Source organism: Quercus lobata, chromosome 2 (genome assembly GCF_001633185.2).
Source record: "Quercus lobata isolate SW786 chromosome 2, ValleyOak3.0 Primary Assembly, whole genome shotgun sequence".
Lineage (NCBI taxonomy): Eukaryota > Viridiplantae > Streptophyta > Magnoliopsida > Fagales > Fagaceae > Quercus > Quercus lobata.
The window spans coordinates 11127408-11141531 of record NC_044905.1 but is presented as its reverse complement, the minus strand read 5'-3'; the positions used below and the strand labels follow the sequence as shown (position 1 = coordinate 11141531).

The 14124-nt window shown below is 34.0% G+C and overlaps 1 protein-coding gene across 1 annotated transcript; it reads right to left on the bottom strand.

Annotated features, from left to right (window-relative positions):
* Positions 1–296: 296 nt before the first annotated feature.
* LOC115974468 (filament-like plant protein 4) lies at positions 297–8890 on the bottom strand. The gene is made up of 6 exons (XM_031094851.1): positions 8609–8890; positions 5579–5692; positions 4455–4674; positions 1909–4327; positions 1510–1570; positions 297–1050 (listed from the first exon to the last, which is right to left on the bottom strand). Exons 2-6 carry the CDS (start codon positions 5684–5686, stop codon positions 595–597), a joined length of 3264 nt encoding a protein of 1087 aa, XP_030950711.1. The 5' UTR covers positions 5687–5692; positions 8609–8890; the 3' UTR covers positions 297–594.
* Between the last annotated feature and the right edge of the window lie 5234 nt (positions 8891–14124).

The window sequence follows — 14124 nt, the reverse complement described above, 5'->3', positions numbered from 1 at the left end:
CTCTAATGGATGAGGCCCAGGGTTCCAGGCTAAGAAAAGAAAAGATATGGCCTCAAAAATCAGCACCCATATTAGAGGCCTTAAAGATCTTCAACCAAATGGGTCAAACAGGAACCCACAACTTTGGACACCCCACAAGTTCTCTAGGCCACTCTCAATCCCACCCTGGTGATACTGAACCTAAATCGACCCACTTAAGCCTTTTAACTGTTTACATCCCAGATTCCAGAGTTTTGTTCTTTCTTTGACCAAAGAGAGTAAAGTAAGAGCATATACATAAACTGCTACATACAATATAAGCAAAATATTTTGTAACAGTTCAGCAAATGTCATGGTTCAATTGACCAAATTACAGAAGGTAAAGTAGAATAGAAGAAAACAAATTCACATATATGGATATCATGTACAGCCATTAGTTACAAAAATTACCTGATGTTTTGGAAAGCATACCTCTCAGAAAGAGCTTCACAAAACCTCCCAAAATATGATTCTAAGATGAAATGACAAGAGCTCTCCATCTTTGGTACTTCTAAATATTATTTCTAAATGGCCACTTCAACCAACAACCATTATTTTTGCCTGCGAGCAGCAAGCTTAATGACCGTTCTTTGCTTTCGAGGAAAAGAATCTGCTAAATCCTCGTGAATGTTTTTCTGGTGTTGGGGTGGCAGAAGAAGATGATGAAGAGCCTGACTTGGTAGGCCTGTGTTTTGGATGCTTTGAGCTGATTGGTGACCTCAGGGATTGGTTTGCTTCGATATCAGATGGGCTTCCCGGGGAACTATAAAGGTCCAGGGGAGATTCAGCACCTAACTTTTGCAGATTAGCAGAAGCAGCACCGTCCAATTCAGCTTGATCAAAGCTTTGCAAGGTCATGCCACTAGTAGTTGGTTCATTCTCAGCCAGACCTTCACTCCTGTGACTCCTGTCAATGTAAGGAGATCCCATTAGCTCTGTTGGAGGATGCAAAGATTTCAACTGCTTGCCAAGAAGGAAAATGGTTTCTTGACACTCGGCTAGCTTCTCTGCTGCAGCTGTTAACTCCCTGTCCTGTGATTAAAGAAACAGATTGAGGTTTAGATTTTTCTTTTCTTTGTTTTTCGTACTGATCAGCCCAACTGGCAAAAGGCAAGCATTCAACAAGAAACATAGGAACTAAATTCAAGTAACTTGGAAATTACAGTACAAACTTTAATCATTTATCATAACTTTATCATAGGAACTATAGGTACTTCATGCATGTTTCCATATCAAGTATATATATATACACACACACTTGATATGGAAACATGCATGAAGTACCTATAGATCTATTCAATATGCAAGCACTTAAGAAGCAGAGAAACTAGTGGTGGACACATGCAAAGCACCAAGTAACACATGAATGTTTTCAATTATGTCGTTTGAACAAAAACAGAACTGAAAAAGTATTCTACACAATTGCATTGATACAAACATATGTTTGGGGGATAGAAAGAATTATTTTCTGCAGACAAATCTAGGCCTCACCTGTTTGGCCTTGAGTTCAATATCAGCTGCTGCTTCAGCACAAACAGAGCAGTCCTCATTCCTAAAATAATAGGTATGCAAGAGTTAGACATAAATCAGAATTGAGATCAAGCAACAGGAGATTTCATTAAATATTTAAAACAAAATGAATAATTAACTTGTGAGTTAACAGTGCCATGTGAATTAGCATGCCTAAAACAACTGAAATACAAATCATTAAAAATGCAAATATGCTTATTGAAATGAACCTGGCAGCATAAATAAAATGCATTCTGGCCTTAAAAATTGCATCCCAGAATTTCCCAAAAGGCCTTCAGGCCCTCTCATGTCCGATCTTTAGATGAGGAATGTGTATCAATTGGGACAAGAGAGGTGGGCAAGAATAAGTTTGATTCTAACCTTTGCAATTGATCTTGAAGTTCCTGACATCTGGCAAGCGCATCTTGATGACTCTTCTTTTCCCCTTGAAGCTCATTTTCTAAAGTTGCTGTTTTTGACTGCAATAAGTTCAGCTCAGTTTCTAACTCTGTTGCTCGTGCTTCAAGTGATCTGTACGACTCTGCCATACATTTCAGCTGTGTCTCAGCCAAGCTGTTGGACCTTTGAGCAGATGCCAATTGTGATTTAACTTCTGCTAGAAGCTGCTCAGTTTCCCGTAACTGGGACCTTGTCATCTCTAGGTTCTCAGTAGATCTTGCTAGATCCACAGCCATGTTATCTTTCTCTGATTTCAGTTCTTCAAACTCCTCCAATGAGAACTTATATGATGTGGAATTTGATTCAAAGCCTGAGACTAGATTTCCATCGTCAGGAACCTCAAGGTCAGAAGTGGGATTAGAAATGTGGGCACAACCACCATGATATCTTTCTCCAGATGAATCCTTTTGAACTACTTTATTCTCAGGTAAAACAACTTTGTCAATGCAATCAGGACTATTAATTTCTGCATCAGCATTCTTGTAGCCCAGGACGTTGAATCTGAGTTCACTGGCTTTAGCTAAAACATGGGAAAGGTCAAGAACAAAATCAACCAAACTAGTATTGCTGTACATAACTCTATTAAAGGTGACAGAGAACTCCTCAATTTTCTGATTCAATCCACAGCCATCAGGTGATGTGTCATGGACTCCCATTGCTTCTTTTCCCAAAAACAATATGAAGTCATGAATCTGTGAAATGGCAGCTGCCAAATCTTGGCTTATCATATCCACAGTTTCTGTAGCTGGCTGGGACAAAGAAATGTCTTTTTCTGCAGTTACCACTGAATCTTCTGGGTCAGACTTCCTGTCCAATGTCGCATCAGAACAGTGTACTTCCTTGGAAACAACATGTACATCGAACAGAACATGCTTAATATCCTCCAAAATTTTCCCCATATCAGCATCCTTGGGCATAGACTCAAACACCATTGAAATCTTTGATCGGAGCTTCATCAATGGCAGCTGATCTGCATCTGAGCCAGGACTTGGTTCTAACAATTCCACGCCAGAAGATACGTGGTTTTCCAATGGATTTAAATCACATTGCTGTTCAGACAGGAGATTTTTCTCAGTCGTGACTTCTCCCAATGAATCAGGATTTGGAATTTTAGGCACCTTATTGTTTGAAGATTCCGAACTGGAGATGCCTCCATTAGAATCATTTGATAGACAAGCCAGCTTCTCCATCTCTAGAAAGTCATCCATAAGCTCTAAGTGATTTGCATTTTCAGCCTTGTTTAATTTCTCATTGTTCTTTTCTTTTTTGCATTGGGAGAGCTCAGAAATCATTGACATAGACCAAGACTCAGCGCAACTTCTCTCATCATCATTTCCATCTTCCGACATGGAGGTCAAGCTTGGTGGATTACTTGCATTTTGACTTGAAGAACCTTCAGTGGTAATATGAATTATAGATTTTGGTGAACTTTTCTGCTGATTGCTGACTAGAAATTGTGCTTCTAAAATTTGAAGCTTGCTGGCTGTCTTAGCACACAAACTCCTTGAAGCCAGCAATTCACTGTTACGCTTTGCCAAAGCTTCTTTGAGCATCTTTGTTTCTTCCTCCATTGCCAATAAACGTTCAGTGAGAAACTCATTCTCTTTATGGAACTTCTGTGCATTATCGAGGGGAAACTCAGGCACTGGAGAGAGGAGCGGACTAGAAGACTTAACGGGAGACCTCCTCAGTCGACTTTCTCCATAATCCCGGCCTAAATTCTCAACCTCTAGCTTCATTTGGGCAAGTGCAGCAGGACCGGGCAGCTTCTTCCGCACAAGACCACGTAATCTTTGGCACTCCGCTTCTAGCTTGGCTATTTTTTTAACACCCTCCATATGCTGCTTGTTTGCTACTTCTGCAGACCTCATACTCATGTTCTTTTCTTCATTACGAATTTCCAGCTCTTTGGAAGCTACATGGAGTTCATATTTAAGAGAATTTACTTCCTTTTGGCATGATTCGACATCGCTCTTTAAAAGCTCAATTTCAGCCTCAGCTTGGGACTTTTCTTCATTTATCTTGATTAGCATGTTCGAACGTTCCTGCAAAGATCTTGAAAGAGCGGCATTATCAGCAGCAGACCTGAGGAGTTCTTGGTCTAGGTTAGCTATTCTTGCTTCAAGCTCAAGTTTAATTTTGTCACATTGCTTGTTTTTAATAAGAACAACGTCTTGCAATTTCTGCTCATGTTCATCCTTCAGATTTCGTATCTGCCGCATGCACTCTTTAAGAGCACCATCAAGATGTGATGAACGATCTTCAGCAGTGAGCTTTGCAAGTGTGACAGTTTCTAGATGATTTTTCAATGACAGAGCTTCTGCTTCGGCTTTTTCCCAACCTACAGAAAAGTAGTTTCAATTTGAAAAAGTTCAAGCCAAGATAAATTGAAGAACCATTTAACATAAAAACCAGATTTTGATAAGGCAACAAATTCGTTTATGAGTAAGATTAGATCAGCATCATACCTGAGACAGCTTCTTCAGCAACTTTCGCATGCTGCTTTACCAGGTTGTCCTTAGTAGTCATCTCTGAATTGGCTTCTGACAGCTTTTCATCCAATTCCTTAATCTGATCCTCCAGTGTCTGGACTTGTTCCTCATATGTCTTAACTTGATCCTCCAAACTGGTCAGATGCGTATATGACTCCACAGAAATTTGAACATAGTTCGGTTTTTTATAGTTATCCTGTTCAATAAAAGAAGAAAACCAGAAAGAATAATTATGAAATTATTCCATCAAAATGCTAAAGAAACTATGTGGTTGTGAAAATTAGACTCATATATAGCTGCGAATGTCAATCCCCCACTCAATGCTCATGCACAAAGGCATGTGTGGATACTGGATACCCACCTTTAAGAGGATAACTATTACAAGGGAGATAAAAAAAAAAAAAGAAGTGAAAAAGGAAAAATGCGTCAAATCTGAAGCTGATATCTTAGTAAAAATGTTAGAAGAACAATTTAGAGAGTAGATATGGGAATGATGATAACTATAGTATGATAAGGCTTCACTGCTAATTTAGAAACAATAAGTACAATCGACAGAATGTTCATAAGGAAGAAGATGAACAGGATGAAGAGATGGAAGGAAAAAAAGACCTCGGTGGCAACATTTAGTTTACACGCTTCACCCTAGAAGACAACTATACTTCAGATATACATTAAGTGATTAGAAGACATCCAACATATGAAAAAGCACAGAGACACTCAATCCCATGGGCACACTTTCTGGATTCAGACAGGCTTATCAGACTTCTAGTCTTATTTACCAGAGTTAACCATCCACTAAGGCAGAAAATTATTTAGCAAAGAACATAAAAGCTAGCATTGTGAAGTTCTCAACTAGCAGAAGGAAATTAGATGGATACTCAACAAATTAAAGACCAGTATAGAAACAATAAAAAGTAAGGATATAGAAAGATTCAAGAATGGTTTTGACAGAAAAAGGAATTGCTCAACCACAGGTTACAAATAAATAACTAGCAGATGAAACACTAGGGGGAAAAAAAGAATAGAAAAACCTTTAAGATGAAAAATATTCAGAGAACCACTGTTTGCATTATTAACATAACTGATTTCAATGAATTCACCTGATCAGCGAGGGTAGCAGCAACAGCAGTGTCCAATGCAGCAGCCGCTTTTTCAGCAGCAGCCTTGTCAGATGACTTTTTCTTCCATGGCCAACTTCGACGGTCCATCTCAGACTGTAAAATTGCCCAATTGTGAGTTAAAATGACAAAAGAGCATCTGAGAAAATTTTACAAAGTTCCTATTAGCAGAAAAATAATTAGAAATGTATCAAGGATTACTGCATAAGCTTTAAACCAACCAATACACCAAAAATTGTACCTAGAATGTTTTGCAAGCCCCTAAATAATACATTATTCATCCATAATTATAAATCCTACCCTGGAATATATAGTTACATTCATTTGTTCTTATTGAACTAACGTTTCTCATAAATATGGGAAAATTATTAGAGCAAGGGGAAAAAAAACTACAAGGATATGTTGTACCAAAAAACATTTTGAAGTACAAACTGCATTTTCATGTATGAAAATCTGTTTTGGGTTGGTACAATTCCGGGAAACATTCAATTATTATCAGAAAACACCATGGACTTGAATCTTCTTCAAGTCTCAAGAAACAGATTAAAAAACATCCACTTGATGTTTCAATGAGCACCACAATAATCTGATAAGACACATGCTAATAAATTAACTAGGACAAAGTGCAGCATTCAAAACTTTTGGACTGACAGTCAGAGCAATCCATACAAGGCCATTAAGGACACTGCAGTTCCATGTTTTCCACCATTGATTACTGAGCAGACGCCAATGAGTTTCTCAGGTAGTATTTTACTAAACAAAGCACCATCATATTAGTAGGTATAATGAGGCAAAGATGTGCTTTTGAAACTAATCCAGATTATCAAATACAGACATTTGAATCCTCAGCTAATAAACCATATTGGCACTTTCATTCTATTGGATGCAATGAGACCTTATGTTGTTGAAACAAAATTTCCCAAGCTATGGGGCAAACACAAAAGAATCTTACAAAACAAAAGGCTCATCCCCAATTGGGAAGACCAACGACATGAGAGAGAGAGAGGGGTGAGTGATGCTTGAGTAAATGAGTGTTCTATGGTTATGATATCTTTCATAATGTGTAGAAACACAGCAAAGAAAAAAATATGCACAAAAATAATCATCAGCTCTTATTATACAAAAGAAATCAAGCATCAGTAGCAATGTATTAGACAAATGATGTTTCAAGAACATATACACACACACACAAACACACACAAGAAAGAGGATTATTAAAAGGTATAAATTGAATGGCACATAGCTCACTCATGACATTTTCCAATGTGAGAAAACTCTGCAAGATCACTGAAAAGATAAATTTACTCATTCCTAGCTTAATTGTATGAATTTATTGCATTCTTCTTAGTTGCTATGATGGTAGTGGTACATCATAATCAAAAATCCGAAGCATGCTCACTCATGGAGGATATCTGTCCCATATAGTCCCGAAATTGACCAAGAAACACCTATTAACTTCTTCCATGGCCCTTGAATCAAATCTCACTGAACATTTTTCACTTTAAGATACGGAGTTCAAGTGATAGCTCAATGGTATTGACACCCTCTGTGGTGCCCTATATTTGTGATTCAAACCCCATCTCCCCTCCCCCCACCCCCACTATTTACCTATCAAAAACAAATGTTCACTTTCAAGATACCAAGTATGGTCACTTCTGAGGGTTTTGTCACTGCCTTCCTATTAAGCAGACCAAAATTCAGAAAAGTATATTTTGGGTAAAAAAGAATACTGAGGTACACAAGTGACCGCAGCGGAATTTTGTAATTTATTGACACAGGCCAACATATACACACCAATAATTCTGTTTACTTTGGAAACATTTTCTAATGTAGCTTTGGTTTCTCAAAAATGAAAAACTCATGCCAACAAAGTCAAATTGTCAAGCCACAAAAACATAAATTCCAAACCATAATTTCTCTCTGTTTGTACATTTTTCACAGCCAAACAGAGCATAACAGAGAACAGAGCCCCTAAAACAAGCAGTGCGGATATTTTTCTGGTAATTAAACAACTTCTTCCATGCAAGTAGCTATAATAAATTACTGAAGAAACAAAATACCAAAAATCACACACCACAATCACCAGCAATCATATACCTTAAACAGTGCTAAATCACCACCCAAAATTTTATTTGGGTGTGTTTATGTTTATATATATATGGGTTAAGAAATTGTGTATATTACAACACACACCATTGCATGTTTGATATAAATCTAAAATTCTTAACATGGAAACACTGAGCCATCACAGTACTTTCAGTTTCAACAGTTCCAAAAGGGGTACATTGTATTGAAATTGGGTATGTATATGTGAATGCAATGAGGTTAATCAATTGGGCAATGGCAGATTCAAGATCTAATTAATCAAAAAGCTATTTATTGCTAGAGATCCCATAATTCAGAACAAAATTTCACTTCAAATTATAAAAAAAAAAAAAAAAAAAAAAAAGAATTAAAATCAAAATGAAAACACTGAAAGTGAACCCACTATTAAAAAAAGAGCATAATTGGTTTAGTTATTATATCTTGTTGAACTAATTTTAGATCCAAATTAATCAAACACACACCACAAGCAAGACTGATAGACTGAAAGCAAAGCAAAAAAAATGGTATTTTCCCAGAACCCAATTTTTTATAATAAAAATTTAAGTAAAATTTTTAGTCTCCATTGAATAAATCAACAAAGAAACCAAAAATGAAAAAGAGAGAGTGAAGCAGAAACAGAATAATCTGGGAATGGAAAACTTGAAAAGGTCGCCGACAGAAAATAGATTAAACAAAATCGGAAATTTGACAAAGTAAAAAATCTCAACTAAAAACAAAGTGTTTTCAAAAAATAGAAAGGGCAAGCAAAATATAAAAATGAATAACAACAATGAACCCCAAAAAAATAAAAATAAAAAAAAAACAAGAAAAACAAAAACAAAGACAGTCCTATTTCCACTTTTTTTTTAAAGCCATTAGCTTCATAGACTGAATTGTTTCCACACAATGCTTTGTGATTAAGCTTACCAAAACAAATGCAGCTCGCTTCAACAAACGGTATTGGATAATATCTATATGTATAATCTGAACTATGTTGAAATAGAAGAGTGACTTGGTTTGAAAGAGAGTGTGAGAGAGGTTCAGCAATGGAGATCCAAAGTTAGGGCTTCTTTGTTGCAGTGAAGTGTTGGTTCAACACAGAGAGAGAAAGAGAGAGAGAAATAGGAGTGTGGTGGTGAATGTGAATATGTGAAGGTGAAGATGAAGGTGAAGGTGGAGCGGGTGGTGATAGTGGTGGGTGAAAAATATTCGGACATAGGTGTCACTTAAAAGGGAAGACGTTGCAAAAGCTCCAAAACTATCACCTTTTTTTAAATTCTTTTTCTTTTTTCTTTTTTCTTTTTTGGACTTTAATGACCAGTATTTTTTTATGTGGGAAATATTAATATGGTTGTATTATGCGCCTTCAAGCAACAAGTTTAGAGAAATGGGAGCAAGTTGTTATTTGTAAATATAAAAGTAATGGTAGTATCTAGTATAAATGAGAATCAGTAAAAATTTATTAGTTTAACTATTGTGTTAATAGCATAATCTCATTCGAGATATTCTATGCTGGATTTCATAGATTTGAAAAGAATTTCAACTGACAAGATAATAATTTGTTATTTATAAGTAAAAAAGTAATGGCGATAGTTGGCATAAATGAGAAGTTGAGAACCCGCCAAAATTTACAAGCTTAATTATTGTGTTAATAGCATAATTTCTTTTGAGATATGACGTACTAGATTGGACTTCATAAATTTGAAAGACGTGTCATAAATCTACATCCTTCAAATTACATTTACTTTACTATTTTTTTTTTTTTTTTTTGCTAGGCACATTTACTTTACTATTGATTCATAGGATTTCCGAGATGTTTCATCCCAAAAAAAAATAAAACGTGGGGTTACTTCCTCATATCAAAAAATAGATATTAATGGTTTGTTTTATTGTGTGGTTTTTTTTTTTGCGTTTTATGCATTTATTTAGAATCTGGGATGTTTGTTAAAATATTAATCAAGAAGATTAGGTTGATATTTAGTTTACGGATTTGCCCCTGCAAAATTGGAGAATGGTGAGAGGGTCCCAACTCGCACGCTTGTGGCAGAAGCAACGGCTTAGCTGTACCCGACATTTGGAAAGTTCTGTTTTTTTAATTTTAATTTGAAAATAAATAGTAATTGAGTTTATTTGGACTTTGGACCACCGCCACTTATATATGACTCACTCGGTCTTCACACTATACAGCTCATACGTTCGGTATTTTGCTGTGTGGCGGCTACACAATGGGCTGCCAATGCAAGATAGCTTCGTGGAGTGGAACATCAGGGCCGTTCATCTACTTCTAACACGCTCTCTTTTTGTTTTTCCTTTTTTCTTTTCACACACCCATTTGTGGGGTTTTGGTATCAAACAAAATTTTGTTTGTATTGGAAATATCATTTTGTTTTTTCTTAAGATTTTTTTTTTAAGGAGATAAAGGTTATCAATCATTTTTTAAAAAAAAATAAATAAGTTACGAATCATGTAACTCTAAGTTATGTTACACAACTCAATATTTTTTTTTATTAGAGTGAATTTTAACATATACATTATTGAATTATATTTTCCTAAAAAAAATTATTAGATTTTCTTCTTATACTCTACATAAATGCAAAATTTCAATTTTTATTTATTTAAAATTGTGCATAAAAGATAGGTACCTAGATCGAATAGTAAATAACATTTAATTTAAACAAAACTTGGTATATGTATTATGAACATAAAGAGCAAGTAATCTAGTGGTGGGATTTTTTAAATATTAATCCGACAAAAAGTAATTAACTAGTGTAATATTATTTAGAATTACATTAAATGTAACTTAAACTCAACTCATAAATAATATATGTTAATTTTTTTTCCTCAAATAATATAAGAATTTCAAGTTCGAATCAAGAAAGTAAGATACTACTATGGTAACGATGGGGAAATCACTCTTGTCAACCAATCCTACTTTTTATTTTTCAAGAAAAAAATTGAAGAATCTTGTAACTCATGTCTATATTCATAATTAAATTGAGATCTATAGCTACTAAAGTAATATCCCGTTAAGTTCAAGTGACAATGAGTCTAACTTTTATTAGAATTGTATCGATCACCAAATATCTTTTTATAATAGAAATAATAACAATTTGTAAAACGTACATTAAATAGTTTCTCTTAAGTGTTAACCATCAAGCTTGCCAAATTTCAAAGTCATGTGTACTAAAAACAAAGTACCATACAATTTGTATTTAAGATTACAGTTTTTTATTCTTAAATAAATTAAAAGAGAAGTTAATTTATGGATTTTATTGTAACTAATATTCGATTGTTGCGAAACTTGACTTACATGCTAAATTTTTTTATGACACATTTAATAGAATAATAAAAAACGAATGCATTGAACTTTTATTATGATTTCTTAGAGATTCATTTGTTGCCACATAACAGAAGTCTTTGAAAAGCTCTATTTTAATTTTTAGAATTGTCAAAAGAATAACCCTTCCAGCTGGTACTTTTTTTTTAGATGAATATGACATAAAACCATTAACAAATCTCCTAAGTTCTCTTTCCAATTGTTTTTTCTTTTTAAATTTTATATTTTCTAACAAATTCTTTGGTTTGACATTTTATTTATTAATATTGATTAATCAAACTTTAATTATGCACTCATTTAAAAAAAAAATGCATGCATAATTAATACTAAACAAATTATAATTTAATACTAAACAGGGAATCTAAACAAATTAATACTAAACAATTTCTAATTTAATAGCTTTTTTTTTTCTATAAACATTATAATAGAAGTTACATTTAATTTGATATTTTCTAGCAAATTTTCATCCTTGACTTCTTATTCATTAATATTTATTAATTATAGAAATTTCTTGTATAGTTTTTTTCCTAGGATTTGCAATAGATATTTTATTTATTTTATTAATATTTAAAAAAAAAACCATATAACTTGTATGAAATTGTTATTATATGAACAAATTAACAACTAATAACTAGTTTAGTCAACTTTTAAATTTGGCAACATACATTTAATAAAAACATTTAACAAGTATAATTTGAACTTAATCCATTTTAAACAGGGAATCTAATCTAACATTTGACAAGTATTATACTCTTCAATAATACACCTAATCTGTGGGCTCAAAGTATTTAATCGTTTGTGCTAAACTTTGACCTTAACATATATATTGGCGTAATTCTCAAAAAAAAAAAAAAAAAAATCATATATATTGGCTTAATGATTAATATTGGCAAAAATTCAACATTTTCTACATATACTTCCACTTTATAATGATGAAGACCTTGTAGTTTTGTTGTCAATTTCTTCTATAAAAAAAAATAAAAAAATAAAAAGAAGTTTTGTTGTCAATATCGTATTAGGAATCATAATAATAGTGTAAAGTTGAAAGAGCCAAAGCGACGTAAGAGTAAGTATATGCATGGTGTTTACCAAAAAAGTATATGCATGGTGGAAAATTACGGGTAGAAAAATTAGGTTCACATGGTTTACATACATACAACACAAATCACAATCCACACGATCATCAAATCACATCTCATGCCAAACACTACGTAACATCACATTCATTTGACATATTTAAGCATTAATTAAAGTAGGAAACTCCAAGATTATTGATATGACTTGTGCCTGCTTTTTCTTTTTCTTGCTCCCTATTTGCAACAATGAAAATTTTACATTTTTACCTTGAAAGCTCCTTAATAAAAGCAACTCAAGAGAATTCTTAAAAAGCAGCTTATAAAATATGTGACATTAATGGTGTATATTATATATTATATTATATTGCACCTTTTGATAATCGATGGGCTAAAATGAAAGCGACATAAGAGTAAGAGGCGAAATGTACAGGCATGCATGACATTTGAAGTACTACATTTTATTTATCCGCCTTATATATTATGATTTGTAAACAATTTTGTACACGCTGAACTGAGTCGAGTATTAAAAACTCAAACATATTTCTTTAGCTTTATTTCGAACGCAAAGCCGAGTTTGAGTTTATTACTAAACAAAATTACATATTTAAGTTTGGTTCATTTTCTTATTAAGAAAAATTTGAGCTTAATTATTTATGAGTTACTTAATTAAATTTTTGTTTCCATTCTATGGTAAAGTCATAACTAAAATTTGTTACATCTTCATAAATCTTTGAATTTTTATTAGGAATTAGTTGTTTATATTATTGATGTAAGGACACGATTCTGTAACGAACCTAAACAATATTGGGTTCGCACGTAAACAGGCTCAAACAATATGATTTGTAGAACGTGGGTGTAAAGAACTAGGTTAACTGTGGTTTCACTTATAAAGATTCACTCTCAAGAACGTTAAAGATCTAATGTTGTTACAACGAACGTTTTCTCTAGTGACCAGGGCAACTCTTTTTCTCTCTTCCTGCTTTCTTCTTTTATGTTTTTGTCTTTTTTTTCTCTTCTTTTTTTCTGTTCCGATCCTTTTCTTCATGCTCTTCTTTTAGTTTATATACTCCCTTTTGCGCTCCATCCTTACCGCACACGTGTAGGTTGGGTCCGGAGGATTTCTTTCTGTCCCATCTGGCACCTCTTGGAACTTCCTATGGGTAGCTGTAAGACTGCTTCCTTACTGTTCAGGTATCACCTCCACATTAATGCGGCCAGAGAGTTGGTTGAGAGGTCATTAATGCGGAGGCAGCTGTAGTTACAGATATTTGTTTGCCTTATCTCTTCCATCCTTAGTCGGTTACTCTATCATTTACGGTGACTTAATTATGAGATCTGATCACAGTAAGATCACGTCCCGATCGTCCTCGGACGCGATCGTCCTCGGACACATACTGCCGAGGAGTATGATGTCCTCGGACGGATACACATCCTCGGATGAGCCACGGGCCCAACAATTCTGAATCAATTCTGAACCCTATGGGCCTATTGATCGAACGGTCCCCACAATTGACAAACTACAAATAATAGTTTGATATCATATAGACCTATTTATAAACTAATACAATCTAATTTCAATTTTATATAAATATATTTTTAGAAAAATATACAAATATTATAGATAATTAAATCAAGACTTATATTCACAAGCTTATTCACAAATTTATTATTATATTTGAACTTGATTTGTTTAATAATCGAATTTAAACTGAAATTTGAACTTAATTTATTTGTCAAAGAAATGAACTTAAACGACATTTTTCTCGAGCCAAGCACGAGCTAACTGCGCTTGGTACCCTAGACCAGCCAGAATCTGTGTACTAGAGTCTCTCTCTCTCTCTTTTTTAATTATTTTTTTATTTTTATTTTTATGGGTTTTTAATTATGTTTTTTCCTTTAATTCAACTGGGAAGTTTTGCAAACGAAGTTACCTCGGATAGTTGTTGCTTTTTAGTTCTTTTTTACTTTTCTCATTGCCCTTTATACCCTGGGGGGCCTGTGGGTGTAAGAAAAGTTTTGTAACCGCAGGA